This window comes from Leptodactylus fuscus, chromosome 4, assembly GCF_031893055.1.
Source record: "Leptodactylus fuscus isolate aLepFus1 chromosome 4, aLepFus1.hap2, whole genome shotgun sequence".
Taxonomy (NCBI): Eukaryota; Metazoa; Chordata; class Amphibia; order Anura; family Leptodactylidae; genus Leptodactylus; species Leptodactylus fuscus.
Genome location: NC_134268.1, coordinates 140,740,928 through 140,766,793, shown reverse-complemented (window position 1 = coordinate 140,766,793; position 25,866 = coordinate 140,740,928). Strand labels below are relative to the sequence as shown.

At 41.5% G+C, this 25,866-nt stretch overlaps 1 protein-coding gene across 1 annotated transcript in view; it reads left to right on the top strand.

Moving 5' to 3' along the window:
* Positions 1 to 25,866, top strand: part of ITGA9 (integrin subunit alpha 9) — a 306,868-nt gene that overhangs the window by 212,667 nt on the left and 68,335 nt on the right. Inside the window, exons 19-20 of the mRNA XM_075271089.1 lie at positions 15,448 to 15,534; positions 23,832 to 23,911. Coding sequence (XP_075127190.1) covers positions 15,448 to 15,534; positions 23,832 to 23,911 — 167 coding nt within the window. The remainder of the gene's footprint in view (positions 1 to 15,447; positions 15,535 to 23,831; positions 23,912 to 25,866) is intronic.

The window sequence follows — 25,866 nt, the reverse complement described above, 5'->3', positions numbered from 1 at the left end:
ATGAGTGTTGAAAGCAGTGTCATTTGTGAGGACAGGCGTGATTACCATTGGCTTGTGGAAACTCCGGGCAACTGACGTTGCGTGTGAAAACTGTTTAAACCCAGTAAAGTTTCAGTTCCGGTATATGAGCATCTGGTGGTTTCCTTTCTGATATGACTACACTACACCACCAGTTCTATTCGGGCATGGCCAGTGAGATTACTTCATACTCCTCCTTGAGAATCAGAACCCCTATTCTAGTGATTGAAGGGGTTAGGGCAGGTCATAGACCTCTCAGTGATTGTACATTTGTCACCTGTTGATACGTGATAAATGTTTTTAATTGGAAAAATCTTTTAGGCTGGGGCCCCACATTGGGAACACAGCAAAAAAAAAAAAGGCTGCATTTAGCATTACCTGCAAAGTAGATTGGATTCTGGCTATTCCCATGCACACATTAGTGGAACAAAAAAAAAATCAGCAGCGGAAAAGCTGCAATTTCAAAAATACTTGTGTTTTTAATAATCGCAGCCTGTCAATTATACCTACGTCTCAAAAGATTCGTCTCACAAGGTTCGCCCAGCGGTTTCTTTCAGACCAAACACGGCTGAATTGGAACACTCTTCAAACCCCAGACTATAATATGCTGAGGCCCAGGAGAGGTGTAACAGGGTTACTCACCTCTCAGGTCGTCTTGCCACTTGCATCTATGCATCACAATGATTCTTGTTCTGCTAAGGCCTCAGTGGTCTCTTACATCAGTCAGAAAATCAGAACACAGCAGGGAGGGCTGAAGAGACAACAGAGTATAATAATAGCAGTTCCGATTTGGACATGTTTGGCCTGAGCGACACTTTAGGTAGAAACTCGCAAATATTTTAATAACCAAACCGAAATAATCAATGTGAACAAAATCATGGTTGAAATTTGGTTTTGGTTGTTTTTCGATCAATCGCCCAGCCCTACTAATATTCTGAAATAAAAGTATTAGCTTGTAGCTTTCTTGCTACTGATAGCATTCACACTGGCTTCGCTATACGTATGTTTTTTTTTTCAATAAGGGGGGGCGTAGCTTGTTGCACTTCTTGTTGCACTTCTTTCTGGCTATACACACTAACATTATACATGCTAGCCCTTCCTATTTCGCTACATGCAGTCAACCCTCCTTTATCGAGGATTCTCCCTCACTTTGTTATATGACCAACACCATGTCCTGTCCTCATATCGGGGTCAATCAAACATTACCATTACACACAATGGGTGAGAGAATCTTCTGTAAAAGCTGCAGCTGCAAGGAAACATGACAGAAATCATATGTAGCTGACCAGCGGACGGGACAGTTCAAGTGGAGGACACACAACTGCAAAACAGTGGAGTGATGTTTATAGCTGGTGCACACATAGGAGGAAAGGAGGGAGCATAAACTTACATGCCAAAGCTGCTGCTGCAAAAAGTGGAATTTATGTGCTCTAATACACAATAGCAGCCATAGGCCGTAAGAGACCTGCTCACTTCCTATAATGAATCTGAGTGTTTTCACTAATGGAGATGGATATCATTTGGCAGCAAGTTAGAGGGATGGGCAATAACTCCCCCGGCGCCTTGGTCAAAGCTGACCAAGGCACCATTTTGCCGGCGATCGCCAGCACCCAAAGCGATTTCCGAGGCTGTTGTATATATATATATTTTTTAACGTTTTATTACAGTGTGTGTATATATATATATATATATATATATATATATATATATATATATATTAAAAGGACCCTCCTTTCCCTAGAACACATATAAAAGAAAGTATGTCACTACTGTGAAACAGGTAAACATTGGGTATCCCTGTGTCCTAAAATGCCCAGTCTACAAATCTATAAAAATATTTTTCCCATACTGGCGCTTTTTGCTGTTTTGCCTCTGGTAAAAAAAATAAAATAAAATTATCAAAGCAATAGACTTTCCCCAAAATGTTATAACTAAAAAGTTTACCTGACCCTGCAAAAAAAAGACACCCTATGCATCCCCGTACACGGAAATGTAAAGTGTAAGAATTTGGAGACTTTTAGAATTTAATTTTTGCAAAGTGTGAGCCCGCAAGAAAGTCATTTGATTTTTCACTACAGTTGTTTGTCTGGAATGAATGTTTGTCAACAATTGTTCTAAACACATAATGTTCCAATGAATATATCTGTCAGTTTAGTCCACAACCAAAAAAATCTTACACAACTTATTTTGGTGATGATGAACTTGAATTGATGGCTTGCTGTATGAAACAAACGCTCATAATTTCATGTACGAAAGTATTTGCCAAATATTCAAATTCTGCTACTTCCTTAGTCTAAAATCTAATTAATATAGACAGCCTTAGTCACAGTGTGGCCGTAACAGTCCAGGGACAGGTTTTCATGTGCAAAACTGAATAATGAATTGTTTGTTCCCTCAATTGAAGTGTCAAACTGGAAAACATATTCACAAGCCTAGAAATTGTTTGTTCATAGATCATGGCAGACAATATCGATCACTTACTGTTTCTGGCCCCTGACTGTTTGATTGCTACTCTGACACATAAAGAGGTCATGTACATGTAAAGTACACCTGTCATTGTGTCTTAACTGCACAATAAACAGACAAAAGAAATTACCTTTTCAGTTTTATCACAAAAATTAATGACAGCAGTCATGCTTTGTTTCCATGAATGAGGTTATACCCAAATGCTATTATTCTGCAGTCAATACAAAGGACACTATAATGCTGGGTCAACAAATAGATTACAGGATTAGCCAAACGGCATGCAGAGGGAGAAGTCACAATTGGCTGAGGGGGGCCCACAGGTATCTCTTCTACATATTACTACAGCTTAATGTATAGTAATAGTATTATAGTATAATAAAGGGCCCCCTTTTTCTGTGCAGCCAAATGAGTGATTAATTTCTGATTACTGGGGATCTGTCTCTTGTAACCCCCAGTGAACAGGAAAATAGGGGCTCAACAGAGCACTAGTTGGGAATAATCAGCCAGTGCCCCATTCTCTTCTGTGATACTACTGGAATAGTTATTTCCATCCTATTAATATTATAAATGTGAAAGTTTGTGAGTTTGGATGTTTGTGGCATTGGCTTTTCGGATGTTTGTTAGTCAATCACGCAAAACGCGCTCCACCGATTTGGCTGAAATTTTCCACAAACATAGTCACTACACCCCATTGCGCAATAGGCTACTTTTCGTCACAATTGCGCACATACGTTTTTCCCAGGACCTCCACAAAACCCAAACTCACACCACTACCTCTGCTATCTCACACACTTTGCACCATAGCAAGCCACAAAATTCATATTACCCCCTACAGCCTAGCCCCTAACAGCACACACTCACATTTACACATACTTTACTGCTTTCACCCTCACCTTAACGATATTCCAGGAGCCTATCTCTTCAACACTCCGAGGCAGCCATCTTTGCCGACCCCCACTGGTCTGACGATCCGCGATCCCGCCCACACAGCCACTTCACTGGCAGGAGCATGCGCATGTTAGCCACCTCCCGACCATCTTTCCAGCACGCCACCATTTTGCCCCTCCACCGTAGGCATCAGCACCCGAACTACTCTAGCCGGCCTGCCACACTCCCCGACGGCACCCTCACCTCACTGCTGTTCCCGTCTTCACGATCCATCCAGCTTCTCTACCTCTCCACGCCAACGACACTGGTAAGTTGCAATACCATGCTTACATTGCCTCTACTTCGGCCCTCTATATTCTGCTGTATCCTTCCACACAGCACGAACAGCTTACGCTCCATAACAATGTCACCAATCTCCCTTACTGCCTTCTACATGTATTGCTCCCAGAAACACATCACAGTGCCTTAAAACATTACTGCACCCCATCCCCACATATGCCGTACGACTACGGCCTAGGCCGCCGGTGTGGCTATGGCAAGCGCCCGCCATAGCCGCCTGTTATTTCACTGCTACCAATGAGAAGCCGGACGCCCGCCACAGTGAATGCACGCACTGAAGTCTAGGCCGACATACGCCGTTGTAGTACGGCGCATGCCGGCCGCTTCGCTGTGGCAGGTCCCCCGGAGCCGGACACCCTTGCACACTTAACAACACGCCGTCATGTCCCCTCTTTGTGTAGTCTTCCTGGCATACCCCCCTTAATAGTACGGCGCATGCCGGCAGTTTCGCTGGAGCAGGTGCCCCAGAGCCGGACGCCCGCCATAGTGTTTGCACTCTTTACAAGACGCCGTCATGTCCCCTCTTTCTAAACTCTTGCTCACATACCCCCCTTAATAGTACGGCGCATGCCGGCAGTTTCGCTATGGCAAGCGCCCGGGAGCCGGACGCCTGCCACACTGCATCCACAAAGCTTTTGGCCTATATCGCTGCTACCGCTCACATAGTATGCCCGCACTGTCAGCTTGGCCGACATACGCCGTTGTAGTACGGCGCATGGCGGCCGCTTCACTGTGGCAGGCGCCCGGGAGCCGGACGCCCGCCATAGTGCTTGCCCACTTGAAAAGCCACCGTCATATCCTCTGTTTGTGCCCACACCAAGCTGCGACATTAACATCTATGCCGCCCAACTCTTACCTGCACGCCGCCTCCGATCTGTCCCCCGCTGCGCGTAGGCATCCTCTGCCTGTTCTTCGCTGCCTACACTGAGCTAGGCGGCAGGCGTCAGGTTGCTATGGCAGCCGCCAGGTCTCCCAGTCAGCTGACTGGATCCAGGCTTCTGCAGGCTATGCTACATAGCCTGCAATAGCACTGGCAGCACACCCCCTGCTCTTTAACAATCATTTTCTTTGGCACCCTGCTATATGCAGCCTGCAAAAGAAATTAGGATTGTTTGGCAATGCATTGCAATGCATTAGCATTGTCATGCATTGTATTGCTCATCACATCTCCTGCTGTTCAAAACCACAAGATGGTCTAATACATGCAAAATCAAAAAAAAAATTAAAACACTTACCCAGAACACATATAAAACTTCCTCAATACTGTGAAACACATACATCTTACGTCTCCCTATGTCCCAAATTGGCCGCTGTACAAAGCTATACAAATATTTCACCTGGACGCTTACCGCCGTAGCGCCAAACATACTCCACACCCCCTAACCAACGTTTGCCCACTCTTTACATTCTCAGACAAATATCAATACAAAATGATCAAACACATATTTTGCTGACTAGAAGGCGCACAGCGCTATAAGGCGCATTACCAATCAGCGCCTTATAGTCCTATCTAGGTTCATCTATAAGGTGCACCGGACTCTAAGGCGCAGTGCTGTCCGATGCGCCTTATATGTCATTGAAAGCGGCGGCACGCTCACTTTGCCGTCAGCCGCTTAACCCACCGCGTCCCAGCCGCTTATATTCATTTCAATGCCACGCTTCCATTGAAATGAATGACAGCGCTCGACACGCCAGGAGTTATGCGCCGGCCGCCGCCAATGGGAACCGGGATGGTAACGTCATATGGTTTTATGAATCTTTGCAGTCTTTTTGAAAAAAGCCAAAGTGTGTTGACCTTTTTTTGTGTGGAAAAGTTGTGGTAGTGTGAGAGCAGTGATTTTTACACACGTGTGTGTGTGGGGGGATGTCTTTTGTTGTGGGCCACAGTTTGGTTCGTACGGTAGGGTCCCGACTAGAAGTGGCACATAAAATCCTACCTAATTTCCTCCGACAATGAAAGAGCGCCTTATAGTCCGGTGCGCCTTATATATGGATGGAAGCGACAGCCCACGAGGAGTTAAGCGGCGTCCGGTGGCAAAGTCTGGGTGCCGCTTCCATACCTTACAATAGGAGCGTGCTATTCCAATACTCTTCGCTCATCTCGAAGTTCAATTGGAAGCAGTTACAATTGAAGTTACAGATGAGCAAATACTATTCCAATAGCACCCTCCCATTGCAAGGTATGGAAACGGCACCCAGACTTTGCCACCGGACGCCACTTAACTCCTCGCGGGCCGACTATAAGCCGCTCTTTCATTTTCAGAGGAAATTGTAGGATTTTATGTGCCACTTATAGTCGGGACCCTACCGTACGAACCAAACCTTGGCCCACAAGAAAAGACATCCCCCAACACACACGTGTGTAAAAATCACTGCTCTCACACTACCACAACTTTTCCACACAAAAAAAAGCTCAACACACTTTCGCTTTTTTCAAAAAGACTGCAAAGATTCATAAAACCATATGACGTTACCATCCCCACAATTTCACCCAAAAACACAACACAGGGGCGATGTCATGTCGCCTTCACACTCAACGGCGGAAAACACAAGCCCCTAACAACCTCCCATAAATGCAGTTTTCAAACAAATTCACCACATCAAAAATTGGCCCACAACTTACCATTACCTTCTAACGAATAATCCATAGCCACACTCTAAATTACAACAAAATCAAGATACAACAGTACATTTCTTATCTCATAGCTTTAGCACACTACTAAAACCTTACCTCACCCTGTATTTACCCACTTCTACAATCACCGCAGACGAAGTCGCGGGTACCAGCTAGTAAGTCATATAGAGTCCTCATCTGACCATTTATCTCTAGCCTGTGTATAGGACATACTGTAAACATCTTTAGTGGAGAAAACATTTGGACAGTTACATTTGTGAAATAAATCAGCCTATCATACAGTATCTAGTCTTTTCAGAAGGAGCACTGTGTAACTGTGACAGGTTATTGCATTTATTTTATTATTTAATTAAATGGCTTTTCCCATCTCCGTGTCTCAGCAGTCTGGCTGAGGCCTTTTCTTCTCACTTCCTGTATTTCTCCTTCCTCTCCCACTTGCTAAACGGGCCGGAGAAGTCTCACAACACTTCTGCAGATCGAATAATTTGCAAATGCTTGTACAGAATAGACTCAGTGTTATCTGTTGTTTACATAGTGATATATCAGACCAGGCTTTATCAGCAAACTGGAGTTAGCTAAAGGATTGTGTTGCTGGCAAGAGCAGTGAGTAAGTGACATCAATTGTCCTATAGGTCCGTGGTTATAGCAACACTGTGTAAACAATGGGAGGAATAAATTCACATTTCAGGCTAACAAAGCAGAATTTTTAAAGCAATATATTTAGGAAAAGTCTTCAATTTACATAAGCTGCCAGTATAGATAGGATCCTTGAGATGGGACAACCCCTTTAACTGACCCTTGTGTAACCAGTAAGGGCTTATCTGTGTGTGGCAGCCAAAAGTTCCGAAAAGAAGACGCCAGTACTATAATTGCAATATGTTACATATGGTTCTTTATTGCCAACTTTGTGTTGGAATTCAGAAGGCACACGCTACTTCTGACTTATTCTTGTTCTGTTGGCTATAATCTATGGACAATTTTACTTTTAGTCACTTAAATCAAAATTAACATGTAACATCTGACATCATTGGTAACTACATAAAATAGATATCTTTTACCAAGATACAGTTACAGTATGTCTGCAGTTTTTGGTACGCTCTCATCTGGTAAGGTTGGTGAGGTATGTTGTGCCGTGAGATCCAAACAAGAACTAACACAGAGCCCAGGATACTTGCTCCTCCACCAACATAGAATATTGCCAAGTCTAATGTATCGTAGAAGACGTATTTCATGGTTCATTTGGCTTATGTGCCAGATGGAAGCTTCTATCTCAAACTTATGTCAGTGCTTATGGGCCCCCTAAGGGTATATTCACATGAAACCTTTTCTACCATGGGAATTCTGAATGAATAGACCTAATCGAGAATGAGTCTTGAGCCGCTGCTGACTCAGTTGCGGAGTCTGCAGCAAGACAGGACATGTAGCTTCTTTTTCCTGCTAGCTGAAGAAAATCGCTAGCGGATTTGAGGCGGATTCCGCGTCAAAATCCACCTGTAAAAAACTCCATGTGAACTGACCCTAAGGCTCCCGGGTACCCTCTGCACTCCCTCAAGTTACACCCCTGTCATGGTTTACACCGTTTCCTCGGACCTTATAGAAGTATACGAAACAGAAACAACACAAAGTCTTAACAAATTGGGAGTAACTAAATAGTAACACGTGATATGCAAATTAGAACAGGTCAATTAGTGTGTTGTCATGTAAATACCAATGTAATAAAAAAATAAACACATAATATAAAACAATTGACGCTATTTTTGGATAGTGGGAACTTATACGCACGTGGAGATACCTAGCATGTTTGTTTATTTATTGTTGTTTACATTAAAAAAATTTTTTTAATATAATGGGGTTTTTTTTAGATTATATTATTTGTTTATTTTTGTGTTATTTTACTATGTGTGTGTATGTTTTTTTCACTTTCTAAATGCCCCACAAGGGGACTTGAAGCTGGGATCTCAGATCCCCTGTGCAATGTACTGCATAGTATTGCAGAACATGTCACAGAACTATACAGGAGGCTGTGGCCGGGCCTCCTGGCTGCCATGGCTACCCCTTGGAGCCCACGATTTTATTGCAGGGAGTCTGAGAGGTGACCGAGGGTGGGGGTTGGCGATCTTGCCTGTGGACCCCATGGATTCCGTGATCGCTATAGAGCTATCACTAAGAATGCGATTTTTATGTGCAGAATCTCAGCTTTCTTTTGATAGCAGAAATATTTTTCTAGGCGTATAAAACCAGATATACAGCCATTTGAAGTGACCATCCCCCTCTTTGGTAAATGCGTCAGCTCTACATACTCACAATACATTATAGCCGCCAGGTGTCTGCTGTATTATACAGAGGAGACCCAACAGCAATGCCCACAAACAGTGCCTGCATTACTGATCATGGGCATTATTCCCCTTCACCTTGTTCAAAGATCACCAAGGCGCCATTTTGAAAATCTCATTGCGAGAGGCAGGGATTCATTGCCATGAGAGACTCCCAGGGTTGTCTGGCATATACTTACCGCAATGTTACAATTATTATAATGTAGGGTTTTATTAGAAATGGTGCCTTAATCTCTGTCCTATAAAGGTAACTCATACTTGTAATTGTAACAGTGCAAACTTTCCTTTAGTTTACCATTTTCTTCATTTTTACTGATTTCTTGGCTTGTCAGAAGTCCTACATATTGTATTTTAATCAGTTGTATACATTAATATCAAACTACCGTTAAATGTTATATATAGACATTAGCGTTCCTCATAAACCTGTCATGTAGTCAGTCTGACATAAATACATAAACAAGGCTCCTTCTTACTGGCATTTTATGGAAAATAAACTGTACCACAAATATATTACATGCTACAAAATTTAAGCTTTCCACATTTTACTAAGCATAAAAAAAACTTCAGATTTTATACAATTTGAGACTTGATTTAAGATAATATACACGCCTGCCAGGAGTTGAAAGCCTTTTGTATAAATAGTTGATTGAATCAGTAACACAATTTCCAAGATGTGCGGTATTTGCCATGCAATGAGAGCTTTTTATATAAATACGTAACAATGCATCAGATAAGTTGCAGACACCATAGGGAACAATAAAGTTTCTCGTGGGATTCCACAACTGCTGGGCCAGTGTGACATGTGATCAGTTATTTAGATAAGGCTGGCCCATGCTGAACACATTGAGCTTGCTGTATATTTTTATTCTTTTTTATTTCTCCAGTCATTTATTATATTACTTTGTGATGTCAAACAGTATTACACAGTACATAGTGGGGCTCGTAACATTGCAGAGTTCAAATGTATATGTGGTATATATGTTTTAGCCGTAATTACTCTTAGTTGTCAACATATGGTATATATGTATTAGATGGGTGGGAGTGATGAAATTGGTGAAAAAAAGACATATCACCTTAACAATATAACAATATTATATTATGGCCCAATACACAGAACTGTATTTTTGGTCAATATGCTTTCTATTTCTTTTTATGGATAACCCACTGACTCATTCTTTCCAATGGCCCCACGCACGACCATTTTTCTTGCTGATCTGTGGGGGGGCCCAGTAAGCCGCAAAACAAAACAGATTCTATTCTTGTTCATTTGGCAATGCGGGCTCATTCATCCAATTTCTAATATTAATGATCGATCCTTATGATCTACAGGGGTATGACTACCAGGAAACCCACAGATCAGCTGTTCAGGGACAGCGTGACTCCTGTTGATGTTTACATGCTGAGAGTTTTGCAAGAAAATCTATTCCAGATTTTTTTTTTTTCAATATATGTGGATTTATCCTAGCTGCTCTGTGCAGTTATGTAGTCTTTAGTCGAAAAGTGCTATCACATGAGAGGAAGTCTATGTGCAAACACTTGCATCACATTCATCTCAGAGTAATTATAATACTTAAAACACTTAAGCACTTCAAAAATAAGTAGTATAGGTAAGAGGAGATTTATATAAATATGCAAAAAGGCAAAAACTATTGTGTGCAAATTAGCCCAAAAAGGTTCCAATCTGTATTTTGTGAGTTATTAAACCCCAGAACTCTATAGAGTGTAGCACTTAAATCCCCCGAGTGTTCATATACATGTAATACATATTGACTGGTATATCTTCTACAGCCCCAGATACCTATCACCATGTTTAGACTAGGTACTATTTTGTCACTTTTTTTTTACAAGAAGGCTACTTTAAGCTCCTGTCCTATGTTGTCTCAGATTTATATCCATGGAACTATTACAATGAGCCTTTGGTATTTGTGATGTATGTGAATATTGTACTAACGTCTACACGTGAAGCAACATTTATTTTTTTATCTCTGAAGCAGTTCAGTAAAAAAGTGATTTAAACTGAAGATTCTCTGGATCCTAAAACATGGACATCTGAAATATCTACAAGCACCAGAAATATTGGTTATCCAATAGCAGTATAGTCAGTCATTACAGAGGCATCAGGAATTTGCAGACAGTCTGCAAAATTGTCAGTTGCCAGGTCATATGGCCTTTGGCCATTGTTGGGGTTCACTTGCCACGTGTTGCCCTGAGCCAGTGATTGGATGACCACTGTGTTATAATATGTATACATGATCATGATTAGTAAAGCTAGTAATAGAACTAGTCTCCACCACTATGACATATAACTATGGCCAGTCCAGCACAACAGTGTGATTATAAAGTTACACCCAAGCTAAGAACTATTATTTGACATTAACTGAATGTAATCTATGGGACTTAGCATGTGACCAGTGTTTAGATAGTGTGTCTTTTGTTTCTATCAGTCAATGACAGGAAAAAGCATAAAAAACGAAATCACTCTGATCTTGGTAATTATTGCCTAAATAATAGCTCTTGATATGCCAGATGAGAGAATAGGAGTTTTTCACTAGAAGTTATCTTTTTCCTCCCAGGAGGCTACCCTTTCCTTTTTATGCTATGAGATGAAAGGCAGTGTAAATCATGCACACTCTCACAGACAAATCATCATCTAAGACACAGCTACCACTTTCATCAATGCTCTTCCTATGTGATGGCTTGTGGGCTGTATATGACTGAACAATGTGTTTATAGTGGGTAGATACTAGTGGGGTGTGATTCTTAGAACTCCAGCTATGGTCAAGCAGTCATTCAAACTCTAAAGCTGGGCATACATATTAGATAAAAGAGACTGGGATGCGGCCAATTGTTTGGCTAACGATAATGTCTGATTAGATGGGGCAGTTCACAAAATATATATTTTTTCATTAGATAAAGGCTCTGTTGGAGATTTTGTTGCAGAGTCCACCAAAAATTGGCAGAGAGAAAAGTCCTGCACGGAGGATTATATCTCTGCTACTTTCAGTTTCCAAATGATAGACACCCGACGACCCCATTATATCCAAGAGGGTCCGCAGGGCTCTGTGTGTAACTGCTGTTATAGCAGACTCAAACAATGGAGATCAAGCGCTAGTGTGAACCTAGCAAAAGTCAGCCATTGCAATTAGTCCTTTACAGCATTCTTATAAATGATCGCCAGCTGAAAGAAACAAAAGTCTTTAGGCACAGCTCTTTGGGATCCGCTTCAGGAATTAGGAAATGTTTTTTTCCTCCAGCACAGTATATGGACCTTGAAAAAAAAAAAAAGTTCACGGTTTTTCCATGTGGTTGTTGCCAATTCCATGTGGATTTTCCGCTTCCCAGTGATTGCGTTGGTTTTTGCAGGCGCAATCTGCCTGAGGGAAGCTTTTTTCCGCTAGCGGAAAAAAACCAGCGGAACCCATAGAACTCTATAGGGAGGGTTTTTTCCACGTGGATTCTGACACCGATTCAGTGCCAAAATCCTTACCAAAAACTCAGTGTGAATGGACCCTAAATGCTTGACCTTTTCTTTGTTGACACAGACATATGTTACCTATCGTGTGGAGAAGTGATAATTTTTAATCTTGGAATAGCCCTTTTCAGTTTCTTATAGGCTAAGGCCCCATGTAGCGAAGCGCAGAAAAAAAAAACGGCGAAAAAAAATGTGCCGGAAACGCATCGCTTTTCGCTATAAGGAAACGCCAGTTTCCACAGGTATAATTGACAGGCTGCAATTTACAAAAACACAACAGTTTTTGAAATCACATCATTTCCGCTGTGAATATTTTTCTGCAATGTGTGGATGGGTTTAGCCAGAATCCCAACCACTTAGCAGATACTGTAAAACGCAGTGGTTTTTGCCTGTAGCATTTTCACAACGTGGGGCCCTGGCCTTAAATTTTACAGTATACTATGTTACACAACAATAATTTCTGACAAACATAGAGGATATTCTATTTTAAACTGTCTTCAACCAGTTTATTCCACAGATTGCACATAGCGAACAAACCATTAACACAAAGTCCTAGCCTTGTCCAGAATAGAATCCAGAATATAGTCCCTGACTACTTGGACTAGGCTGAGCTTATCTCATCTCAGGCCAGTCAAACACAATCACAATGTGAACAGCAACCTGTTGCACTTACACTTGACCAAGGTTCTGCAGTGTCTCCTCAAAGAGATGTGTCTTCTCTCATTTCTCCAGGCTGATACATAGGCTCCGTTCCCACTGAGTAACGTGCCACGCATTCAGACACGTATACACGTGTCAGAGTGTGAGCGCTCAAAACAGATCCCATTCACTGCTTATGGATGCTACACATTGAAATCAATGGGAGGCTTTTTAACCCATTCATTTCAATGTGTGGCGCATGTGAGCCGGCACCCATTGCAGTGAATGGGATCTGTTTTGAGCGCTCACACTCTGACACGTGTATACGTGTCTGAATGCGCGGCGCATACTCCGTGGGAACGGAGCCTTAATAAGACCCAAGCCTTGGACCGCCTTGCTAGATGGAGTGGAACCTTCTCTTTTCTTCTCCCTCCAGTAACCTAGTCACTTGCCATGTTTTTCACACAGTGGAATAGGAGCAAGGTCACCATCTCCATGAAAATACAGTCTTAACATTTTTGCTACAAATATGCCGTTTTTGCAACGTGCGGCCCTGGTCTTATATTTTTCTCTTCTGTCAGAGAAGACGTTTCTTGTCCTCATGAAAGTGCAGTTTTATATACTGCTAGAAAGCTTTCCCGGTATGTGCCCCAGTGGTGGAGATATTAGTTTTGGCACCAATATATTCCCACTGTCAGAAGGGCGTTCCTCATAGCTCTGCGTCATTGCTGGGCTGTGAGGAAGGTCTCCCCAACAGTACTCTAACGTAGCCTTGTACTGTCAGGGGAGGGGCAGTGTTGGCCGGTCATGGGCAGCCACCAGTTAGCATACCTGAGCTGTTAATTGCTGTTAATTAAGAACATCATGCTCTTTTAATTGCAGTATTGAATAGCACATGCTAGTATGAATTTCATTTGAATAGCACGTTTTTACTATGTCAGTAAGGCCTGGTTCACATCTGCATCGGTAATCCGTTCAGCGAGTTTGCATGGGGACTACCGAACGCATTGGCAAGCGGTGTGCAGTGAAAGCACACGGACTCCATAGACTATAATGGGGTCTGTGTGCTTTCTGCACTGTCTACGCACGAGTTATGCAGACAGAAAAGTAGATGAAGTACTTTTCTGTCTGCATGTTCCGTGCAGAGACTGTGCGGAAAGCACACAGACCCCATTATAGTCTATGGAGTCCGTGTGCTTTCACTGCACACCGCTTGCCAATGCGTTCGGTATTCTGTTTGCCAGGGGGGTCCCCATGCAGACTCCTTAAATGGATTACCAACACAGATGTGAACCAGGCCTAAATCATAGGTGTTCAGTTTAATGGCTACTAGATTTAAATAACTGCTGCTTGTAGTGTTTGCACTGTGGTAACAAGAAGTGTGAGCTCCTGTTCTCGTTTTTTTTATAAGGGAAAGTGCATTTTAGGCACATTTCTACTGGTGCTATAGAACAGTAAAAAGGTGATACAAACCACTTAAGGCTACTTTCACACGGTAGTGTTTTGCTTATAATGTCACCAGTCCGCTGCTGCACCAGTAGGATTGTGTGCAATATGGCACTCATGTGTTTGTGACTAGTTCTGATGCCGCACCAGCCCAACCACAACAGCCCTTCCTGCAGGTTGCCTATCATAGTAGGGCTCACCTTTTCTTCTCTGGACAATCATTCTTTCCAAAGCCACTTCTGTCCAAGAAAAACATCCAGGGCAGACTGACATTCTGTGGGAAGTACAGGGATTGGACTGCAGAGGACAGGGGTAAGGTTATTTAATCTGATGAAGCTCCCTCAGACTGTTTTGGATATCTGAAAGAATGACAGTCTGGAGAAGAAAAGATGAGCTCTATCTATGTCATGTAAACAGTAAAGCATCTCAAACCATTTATGTGTGGGGTTGCTTTTCACCCAAGGGAGTTGACTCACAATTTTTCCTTAGAATGGTATCTAAAAATCCTCTAACAGCAACATTTTTCAATGATCCAGGAACAATTTGGTGAGTAATTATGTCTTTTTCTAGAATGATGAAGCACCTTGTCACAAGGCAAAAGTGATAACTGAGTGGCTTGGTGAACAAAAATTTTAAATTGGCTGATTAATTCCCCAATCTCAGTTCTTTCAGAGCCTTAGTCAATACTCAAAAAGTGGACGAACAACCACAGAAATTGTGATAAACTCTAAGTACATCAGACAAGAATGGGTTGCCATCAGTCAGGATTTAGCCCAGGAAGCTGATATTGAGCATTTCAGGGTGAATTTCAAATGTCTTAAAAAATAAGGGTCAATACTGTAAAAACTGAGGCTTTGCATAGACTTGGTGTATTTGTCATTAAAAGTATACAATCTTATGAAATGCTTATACTAATACTTCACTATAACCTAGAAACATCCAACTAAAAGATCTGAAAACACTAAAGCAGAAAACTTTTCTGAAAGTCAAAATTTGTGTCTCAAAGTTTTTGGCCACAATTATTTAATCCCACTGATGATGTAAAGTACAATTTTTATACAGTAGTGTTAAATATATTGTGGCTTTATACATAGCTGAGAATAAAATATTGTTTAGAATTATGAAGTCAATTGTAGCCAGAGTCACCAATATATTACTATGGAAAATAGAAGCTTTACTTATTTATTAAGACAATATTTCCCCTTTTGTAGGAAGAACAAGGAATTTCCTGTGAGTTATTGGATGATGACTATCTTAAATGCAGTGTGGGATTTCCTTTCATGAGGTCACGGTCTAAGGTAAGATACTTAACATTAGACTCTAATAGTTAAATCATCTTTAATATACTGTAGATTATTGTAACTGTCACTAATGCCTGTTACATACGCAGCAGTTCTTGTCATATCTTTTTTTATTAAAATCCAGTTTGACCAGATAGCAATTGCATTCACTTACAGCATCTAGAGAAACCTCCAGGTCCTTGATCAATGGAGTTCAAACCCCCAGTAATCCTTGGACAGGTAGGGACAGATTATAATAAGAGCCCAAGGTCTAGGACCCGGGCCTACAAGGAGTCTCAATAGAAAATGATTGCCCATTTCTCTCTATTATAATCTGACTTCACAAATCAACTATATCAGTATTTGCCATTACAGTTGTTTACTATGACAGGACATGGGGCTCTAGTGGAGGTGTAGTGAGTATTTGTTGGGTGAACATACTGAGATCTGTCTTTTGAATAGTGACGGGGATCGCCCAGAAGTTTTGTTTGGACCAAACTGCTATTATTACTGTATATTAGAATAATTAGTAACCAGCAGTGCTCTTTGAGGCCTTTTCTGGCCTCCTGAATGACATGAGGAACTGCTGAGACCTGTGGAGCACCCCAACGTCATGACATAAGTTGACATATTTGAGGAAGCTGGAAGAGGGCTGAAGAGTATGGGGATCTGTTTCGAAGCTCGGGATAGGTTCACACAGAGGAATCCGCCACCAGAACCAGGCTGAACATGATATTCCTAAAGCCCCTGCATCAGTGGCGTAACTAGGAATGGTGGGGCCCCGTGGTGAACTTTTGACATGGCCCCTCCCCCCCTCCGACCGAAGACCCCGATCAACCTTATAGTGGCCCCTGCACACAGTATTATGCCCCATAGTGGCCCCTGCACACAGTATTATGCCCCATAGTGGCCCCTGCACACAGTATTATGCTACATAGTGGCCCCTACACACAGTGTTATGTTAGTGTATTATTATACTCTGGGGTCTTTTCAGACCCCAGAGTATAATAATCGGAGACCGAGGGGGATATACCAAAGTAAAAAAACACTATTATTTACCTATTCCTGGCTCCGCTGCACTCCTCGGTGTTGTCGGCGATCTTCAATGACGTCCAGGACGACACATGACCCGGGATGCAAGCCCCGGTCATGTGATGTCAGGGACGTCACAGAAGTAGTCCCAAAGCCTGTCTGGAGCCCAGAGAGGTAAGTAACACTGTTTTTTATGTTCTCTTACCTCTCCTGGGCCTCCAATCATTATACTCGGGGGTCTGAAAAGACTCCCCCCGAGCATAATAATAGTGTTTTTGGGGCCCGCGGCGTCACTTACTGATTCCGGCCCCTGCCAGGATTGGTAAGTAAATAGGGTCTGTTACCGTTTGGAGTAACTCCAGCCGGTAACGGCCTATTAGGAACAGAAAAAAAGCGCAGCGGTAGCAATTGTCGCCGGGCCCCTAATGTCCCGGGTCCTGTGGCAGCTGCTACCGCTGCTACATCGGTAGTTACACCACTGCCCTGCATTCAACATGATCAGATTAGTATGACCTGGCTTTGGGAGTCTATTAAAGAATATTATGCACTTCCTACCTGTTGTCTGTAGCCATACAGCTTGTTTATGTATCCACACAAATATTACAGGATAAATCCTCGTAGCACTTCAAATATCAATGTGAAATATTAGGACTATTTTTATTTGCACACTGGACCTCCCATCTGCTTACAGGGGTGGCTGGTGAATAATCAAAGACATGGAAAATGATCGTCTTCTTTCATAATTTGTATGTGGGAGGAGGTTATGGCAGCTGCAGAAGCCATTATTTGGGAAGTTTCCTGAGAGGTTCAGAAAGAGGTCACCACTTTACTTAGTTTGCATTCATTTTCAAAGTGATACTTAGAGAGCATTTTCTACAGTTTTGTGTCATCTATGCCATGTACAGTATAGAATAGAATTACACATGGAGATATTGTGAGATAGACCTGTAATGGGGTAAAAAGCTATTAAACTCAAAAAGTGGCTCTGATTAACCTATTATAGGTCAATGTGGATAAAACTTCTGATAACCTTATAGTAATTAGTCATGAGTCTCTTGAAAAAGTAAGCCATGACATGACTCCAGTGTGAACAGAGCCTCAAATGTCTTATTTAAAGAGGTTGTCCGGCCTAAAATTATATTTATTAATTAGGCCAGGAACATGAAACAATAAAAGAAAACCATACTCACGTACCCGCTGCATGCGACTGCTGAGAGCCATCAGCTGCCTCAAGAAGGGAACTGGCAACTGATTGGCCCCACGTTATGGAAAAGCTGCTTTTTTTTGTTACAGATTGTGCTGCAGGTTTTTGAGCTAAAGACAGTCCTGGATTGAGCAGAAGAGAAACATTTAAATCCTTCCTTTATATATACCATTTCTTTTCAAGCCACTGCTGACTTTGGCTCAAAATGCAGCAAAATCTGCAACAAAAAAAAATGTGTTTCCGCATTGTGGAGCCTTAGCCTTACCGAAAAACCGTGGTGTTTTATAGTCACCACAAAGTGGATGGGATTCGCTATAATTCCATCCTCACATTACAGACACATATGCTGTGATTTCCAAAACTGCTGCGTTGCGGATTTGGACATTGCAGCATGTCAATTATGCCTACGGAAACGCCTTCGGTTTCCCTGTAGGTATAATGGAAGCAAAAAGTGAAAAGCACTCTTAGGCTGCATTCACACGGAGTAAACGCTGGCGTTTTTTGTGTGTTTTTTGCACATAGCGCCGCGTTTACGCCGCGTAGCGTCGCGTTAACGCCGCGTATACGCCGCGTTAACGCCGCGCTATTTAGCGGTGGCGTTGCCCGGCGTTAACGCGGCGTATACGCGGCGTTAACGCGACGCTACGCGGCGTAAACGCGGCGCTATGTGCAAAAAACACACAAAAAACGCCAGCGTTTACTCCGTGTGAATGCAGCCTTATAATTAGGTTTATCCATATTAATAAATTTATACACTTATGAAGCCCTAGATGCAGCTTTTCTACAGAGTGGAACGACTTAGCATTATGTGCTAGAGCTGGAGAAAAAGCATTATTTTGTTAATTTTGGGGGGAAAACTGTGAGTAACCAACCAGTAATAAAAAAAAAAAAAATCATCATATCATTTCACATTACTTCCAAATTTTCTTGAGTATGAAATAATTTTCTGCCATAGAAATAATTTTCTACACTCCAAATAACCTTGACATGACAGCAGTATGTCCATGAGGCTAAGGCCCCACGGGCCGTATCCGCAGCACTAAAGCGCTGCGGGAAGAAAGTTCACAGAGTTTTCCTCTGTGGACTTTCTCTTAATATTATATCTACGGGAAAGCCGGCTGCGTTTCCGTAGATATAATTAACATGCTGCGATTTGGAAAGCCGCAACGGATTTGCAAATCGCAGCGTGTCCGTACTGCGATCTTTTCCGCAAAGTGGGCATGGGATTCGCATGAATCCCATCCACTTTGCCTGCACTGTACAACGCCGCAATTTTTCCCGCAGCGTCTCCGCTGCAGGCAAATCGCGACGTTTCTGGTCCGTGGGGCCCCGGCCTTAAACAGTTTTTTTTATATTCTCTAAGACACTTCTTACTTTGGGACCCACCCTGGTTTGGCAACAGAAAGTAGTTAGAAAAAAATGTAATAGCAATTAAAACTGTATTAGGTATCTAAGAAAGTAAAAAAGGAGAGTGATATTAACTTTGGTGTTCTCGTAGTGGACTATTAGTGTAACAATGATAGTCTCAAGGGGTTGCAACCACGACCATGGCCCTGCAGCACTATGATAATGGTTTCCCAACCTTTATACATCATAGCCAACAGAAATCATCACTCATCTTTGTTGCCTGTGGACAGGGCTAAGGATCCATTCACACGGAGGAAAATGGTGAGGAATTTGGTGTAGAATTTTCAACGCTGAAAAAAAGCCTCCCATTGATTTCAATGGGTTCTGCTAGCTTTTTTTCCACTAGCCGAATTTTCAGCGTGAAAAAATTCCACACCAAATTCTTCACCATTTTCCTCCGTGTGAATGGACCCTTATACAGTGTTACGTAATATCTGTGCGTGTCACAGGTGCCCTCTCCAATAGAAGGCTGCCCAGGTGAGTGGAGTAAAAATAACAGATATTTATATTAACTTCTTCTGGTCTTCCAATGGTCCACAGCGTGCTCTTCAGTGCTTTTCTGGACTGATACTAGCAGATCATTGCATGACGTAATGGTGCGCAGAGACTGACTGGAAAAATGCACGTAGAGATCCATTCTATACCGAAAATAAATTTGAATGTCACATTCCAAGCCAAATTCGGCAAACAGTGGTGACAAAAATCTTCAATAGGCGTTTGCACGACATTAAGCTGTGACCCAGTCAATCAGCTATAGGTATCACATTAACACAACTCCTTCACTCTGAAAAACTGTCATGGTGCACAGCATGACGAAAATCGAGGCTAGAATGGAATTCTGTCCTCTTCACTGATGAGTACCACTTTTGTCTTTGATTCAGTGGTAGCTAGAATTTTTTCTATAGACTATGCGGGCAATGCCATACTCCCAGGGTTATGGTGTGGGAAAAACACCTGTAGTCTTCATTTCAGGAACACTAAGGGTCCATTCACATGGAGTAAATGCGCGCTCATTTTGGCGCAATACACGTGTAAAGAATACACGTGTAAAAATAAGACTCCCATTGACTTCAATTACATGTTCATGTTTTACACGTGTAAAAAACGCGCCAAAAAACGTGTCGTGTTTTTTTTACACATGTAAAAAAATGTCATTGAAGTCAATGGGAGTCTTATTTTTACACGTGCATTATGTACACGTGTATTGTGCCAAATTGTGCATTTACTCCGTGTGAATGGACCCTAACAGCTCAGCATTACATTGACTTGTTCTTGGAACCAGTGATAAAGACATTTCTCCAAAGTATCCCAGAAGCCATTTTGAAACAGGACAATGCCAGTCTGCATGTTGTTCTAAATGTGGCCTAAACATTCTACCATGGCATGCAGAATCTCCGGACTTGTCTCCCATTGAGCCCATCTGGAGCGACATTGGTTAGCAAATGCAAAGGGAAGCTGCCAGCAGCCAATCTTCATGATTTACATGTCCAAGTGCTTTCAACTATTAATCCCCTCATGGAGAGCATGCCAAGGCTTGCAAGTGTGCGTATTTATGTGTGTGGTGCTCATAAGCAATATTCAATAAAACAAGATGTTTTAAATATTTTGTTTATTTTTTTTGTCTGTTTATTAAATTTTTTTATAGAATGCACAAAGTTATAAAAATATTATATAACATTAATATTTTGTTTCTATTTTTTACCATTTTCATATCATTAACATGTCTAGTAATCTTTTGAACTCCGTAATTGCAGAACTTTTCCTTCATCTTTGTAGTATTGAAATGTCATTGTTGAACAGTATAGTTGTAGTGGCTTACTTCCATGTGATGGTACGTCTGTTTAATACCAGATTGTTTATTAGTAGTTGGGTGAGCTTAGTTTTTCTGGAACTGAGCAGTACATATTTTACTAATATAGGCTGCTGAATGGATTCTATTTAAATTCTGTATAGTAACTTGAGGTTATCAGTTTGGCTTGGGATCACATAGAAACTCTGGAGTCTTGACAGATTTTATTATTTTGTTAAGGGAGTGGTCTGTTTTTTTGGTCTCTCTAATGAATGAACATGCACGTGTCAGCAGATATATGCTTTACACATTAGCTCCTTTTAATGGCTTATTACTGTATGGCAATATTCCTAGTTCAGGAAAATAATGTAATATATTTGTTAAAAACAACACTGCAAATACTACATTGCCTACATCACCTCGATTGCAACCCAAAATCCTTTCGTAATCTTCAGATTTCATGATACCTTGCACACAGTCAAGACACCTGGTGCCAGAGGAAGCAAAACAATCCCAAAACATCTTTGAACCTCCTCCATATATGACTGCTCTGTGACATTGTCACGTACACATGTTTGGGTAGATACTCTATCTTACTACATTTCACTCAGCTGCCTCTATGTTTGAATGGGTTTTTTGGATTCAAATTCCTTCTTTGTCTTGCACACTTGTGCTGCGACAATATATGAAGGAAATTGACGCTGTTTGCTTGTTAGTCTCATATGGTGATCTGGGCTATAGGCTCCCCCCTTGGGTGGCCCTGTTTGGTACAGTATTCATTATTAGTCTCTATGTGTGAACTTTCTGTATTTGTGTACTTTTAGATATTTTCATTAATAAAATATATTTTTTATATTATTATATGTTGAATGTCTTGATCTATTGGACTCTTTGAGTCTCTTTTTGTTTGTATTTGGTAACATCTAGAGTTGAGCGAACACTAAAATGTTCGAGGTTCGAAATCCGATTCGAACAGCCGCACACTGTTCGACTATTCGAACGGGTTTCGAACCCCATTATAGTCTATGGGGGGGGAAATGCTCGTTTCAGGGGTACGCAAAATTCTACTTACCAAGTCCATGAGTGAGGGTCGGGCTGGATTTTTCTCCCTGCGCAGCGTCCCCACGTCCTCATCCGGCCTTGAATTCACTCTGCTAGACATCGGGCCTAGGCAGAGCCGACTGCGCATGCCCGCGCGGACATGCGCAGTCGGCTCTGTCCAGGCCCGATGCCTAAGCAGAGTAAATGCAGAGCCGGAAGAGGACGCGGGGACGCTGCGCAGGGAGAAGACTTCTAAAGGTAAGAGAAGAACCAGCGTTGATTGGCAATGTATAGCATTCTGCCAATCAACGCTGGTTCTGCATCGAATCTTAACTTCGAACAGCTAGTAGTATTCGATCGAGTACGAGTATTTCGAATACCGTAGTATTCAATCGAACACTTACTCGATCGAGTACTACTCGCTCATCTCTAGTAACATCCAATTGTCAATTTATTCATAAATTTAATGGAGTGATAATAGAAGAATGGCACAAAACAGTTTTTTTGTTTGTTTTTTGGAGAAATGTTAAACTTTCAAACACCTTTTATTTTTTGTAGCATTTTTGTCATTAATAAATAATGTAATATATTTCATTAATTTATTTTGGCTCCATTCTGTGAAATCCTGAACTTCCTTATTTTTTTTCTTTGACTTTCCTATTCTCAACTGTACTCTGCTTCTTGCTGTGTACAGGCTTGTGTGTGTTATGAAGTATATATGTTGCCTCTGGTGTACTATTTCTAGGGATTTCACAGGTTGAAAATACAGACAGGATTCGGATATATAGAGTGGCTGAAATAAGTATTGAACATGTCTTGCAGGAGTGCCTGGTCGTCAGCGGTTTATGGTGAAATGATGTTCTCTCCATTTCTGAATTATGGCACAACAGTGCTCCCTGGAACCTTCAGTAGTTTAGAAATTCTTCTGCAACCAAGTCCATCAGTATAAGGTTGTGAAGGACTTGATACAGATCACTGATTTTACCCATCATGAAATGTGTCTTGTAATGATACTTCTTTATATAGGCCATCAGTTGAACCAGTTGATATTATTTTTCACCTAGTGGCAGGATTGCTTTCTGACGCACTTGAAAATTGATGTTGTGTTCAATACTTATTGCACCCACTGATGAGAATGAGAATCTTCCCCTTTCATACAACACCAGATGCAGTTTCTGTGTGTTGTAATGCCCGAGAAATAAAAGTTTACGCTGGGTTCACACCAGCGTCTGGACTCAGTTATCAGGTTTCCTTCTTCTGCATAAACCTGTCATGCTCAGTCCGGCCGTGAGCGCCGGTGAGCGTTTTATACTCTCCGCGGCGAATCAGTTTTTTTTAAACCGGACACAGAGTACTGCATGTCCCACACTGCGTCCAGTTTAAAAAAACTGTTTCACCACGGACAGCATAAAACGCTCACCGGTGCTCATGGCCGGACTCTTTTCAACCCCATTCAAATGAATGGGTTTGAAAGATGCCGGCAGGTTTCCGTCTCCTGCCCTATTTTGTGCAGGAAACGGAAACCTGAAGAATGGTGTCCCAGGCGCAGATGTGAACGAGCCCTCTCCCACCCTAATTTTCTCTTCATTACACACAAGTGCATACACCGTACACGGTGAAAATCAGGGGACACCTCTTAAAAGAGAAACAAGGGGAAGAATAAAGAAATGAAGGATTTCACACAAAGGAGACACATTTGTTAATAAAGTATATTACAAAATTTATAAATGCCAAAATTGCTGCCAGAAAATCTAAAGTTGCTCAAAAGTTTAATTATAGTTTAAGCATTTAAAATAAAGATTTGATCTAATGTAAATTTTAAATTTGTTCCCTCTACGATAGTACGACTTCAGTGTGATCTTTGATACTAGCCACTTATCTGGAGAAGATGATATTCTTCAGTTCCTGGTCACCGCCCAAAGGTAAATTAAATCACAATATCCAGTTTTTTTGTGCATTGATGATTAATAGCTACTGTACATCAGTTCTGCTTTGTTATTCTGATTATTTGTGCTGTGGAAAATATCTTCTCTTGGCTTTTCTGAAAGAAAGTGATCCAGGAAAACATGTTCTAATCCTCCTCCCACCACGCAAGGCTGTACCGGGCAACCCCTTATTATAAAGACTTGTGTTGTCTCTAAACAGAATTCTCCTCAATTCCTGCCCTCTGTTCTGAGTGTCAGCTCTAGTGTCCAACCAGGAGACAGCTAGAGCCATCAGTCAGAAGAGAGAGGCGGGTCACAGAGTGTTCATGGCAGATACCCTGAGAAACTGCATGCCAAGGCAACCATCTTGTGACACTTGCAATCTTAATGTGAAGGGGGTTAAAAATTTGTTTTCCTTAGTCATTCATTAACCTAGGTATGTTTACCCTGCCTCAGTCTTACCTGTCTAGCTCTGTCAGCAGTTTTGAGTCAAGACTGCTGACAGACCCTCTTAATTTGTTCAGTAGAAATTGTAATTGTATATAGGCTTTAAGAAATCATATACTGAATAAAGCATGTGCATTTTTGTAAATCCCCCTCTATATTCTTGTATCTTTTTACATATGTCACAGATTTTCACTCAGTGTTATATACAGATGTAGCAGAGTTAACCTGAACTTCTGCAAATGGTTAAACTGCAATGACTTCTTTGATAAAATATTATTTTCATTGTTTTTTGTTGACTTCTTTGATAACTCATTACACTGCTGCAGTTTAAGCAATTTTTAAGGTTAACCTGTCTGTCTATGTTTACACTGTATGTAAATATATAATATACTATTACTATATTATACTGTATGTAGTAATATAATATATTTGTGTGTATATATAAACACACACAAATACTGTAAAGATAGATAGACTGATGAAGGAGAATTAAGCTGAACTGCTTTAGGCTAAGACCCACGTAGCAAGCCGCAACCAAAAAGCTCTGCTGAATAGACAGTGGCGGAAACATATTGCTTTTTTTTTTCTGTAACACTTTTCACATAAAGTCCATAGAGTTTTCCACTACTGACTTTCTGTCCCTGTTATACCCGTACGGAAAACCTCAGCATTTCTTTAGCTATAATTAACATGCTTCAATTTACAAAAACGAAATTGCTGCATTTCTTCTGTGGATATGTTTCTGCAATGTGTGGATAGGATTGCAGGTACTGTAAAACGTTGCAGCCGAATCACTGTGTTTTGGCAACGTGGGGCCCCAGAGATAATTTGTTAAACTGCTGCAAAGTGATATCTTTTCACAGAAGACAACAATAAGTCATTGTAAAAACCTTTTCATTGTTTTTTGTTGTCTTCTGTGATGAAATATCACACTGCAGCAGTTTTGGCCAACTGCAGAAGTTCAAGTTAAGTCTTCTACATCTGTCCATCTTTACAGTATGTTTGTTTGCACATGTAGGTTTCCTCTGCAGACTGTCTGCTTCAATTATACCTATAGGGAAAATGCCAGCATTTCTGTAGGTATAATTGACATGCTGCAAATTCCAAAACCACATATTTTCCTGCAATAAGTAGATGGGATTCGCTAGAATCCCTTCCACTTTGCAGGGTCTGTAAAACACTGTGCTTTTTTTCCACAGTGTTTCCTCAGCAGCCAAACTGCTGCATGTACGCCTTGTGGGGCCCCGGCCTTAAGCATCATTTCCCTTTCCTGTCTGTACTAAGACTGCCCTGAAGACTTGGTCACAACATGTCTATACACAGAAGCTTCCTATCACTCCCATCCACAGTCCATGCCCCCGACAGTTATTAAGCTCTCCATTTGTTTTTCTTTTTAAATTTTTTTAGACTTGTCCCGTAGCTGAAAAGCCTGTTCAGCCATTCCAAAGATGTAAGTCATTTTAGCGCTGATGCAAATAAGGGTATAGTAGCCAAGTTGGTGGTAA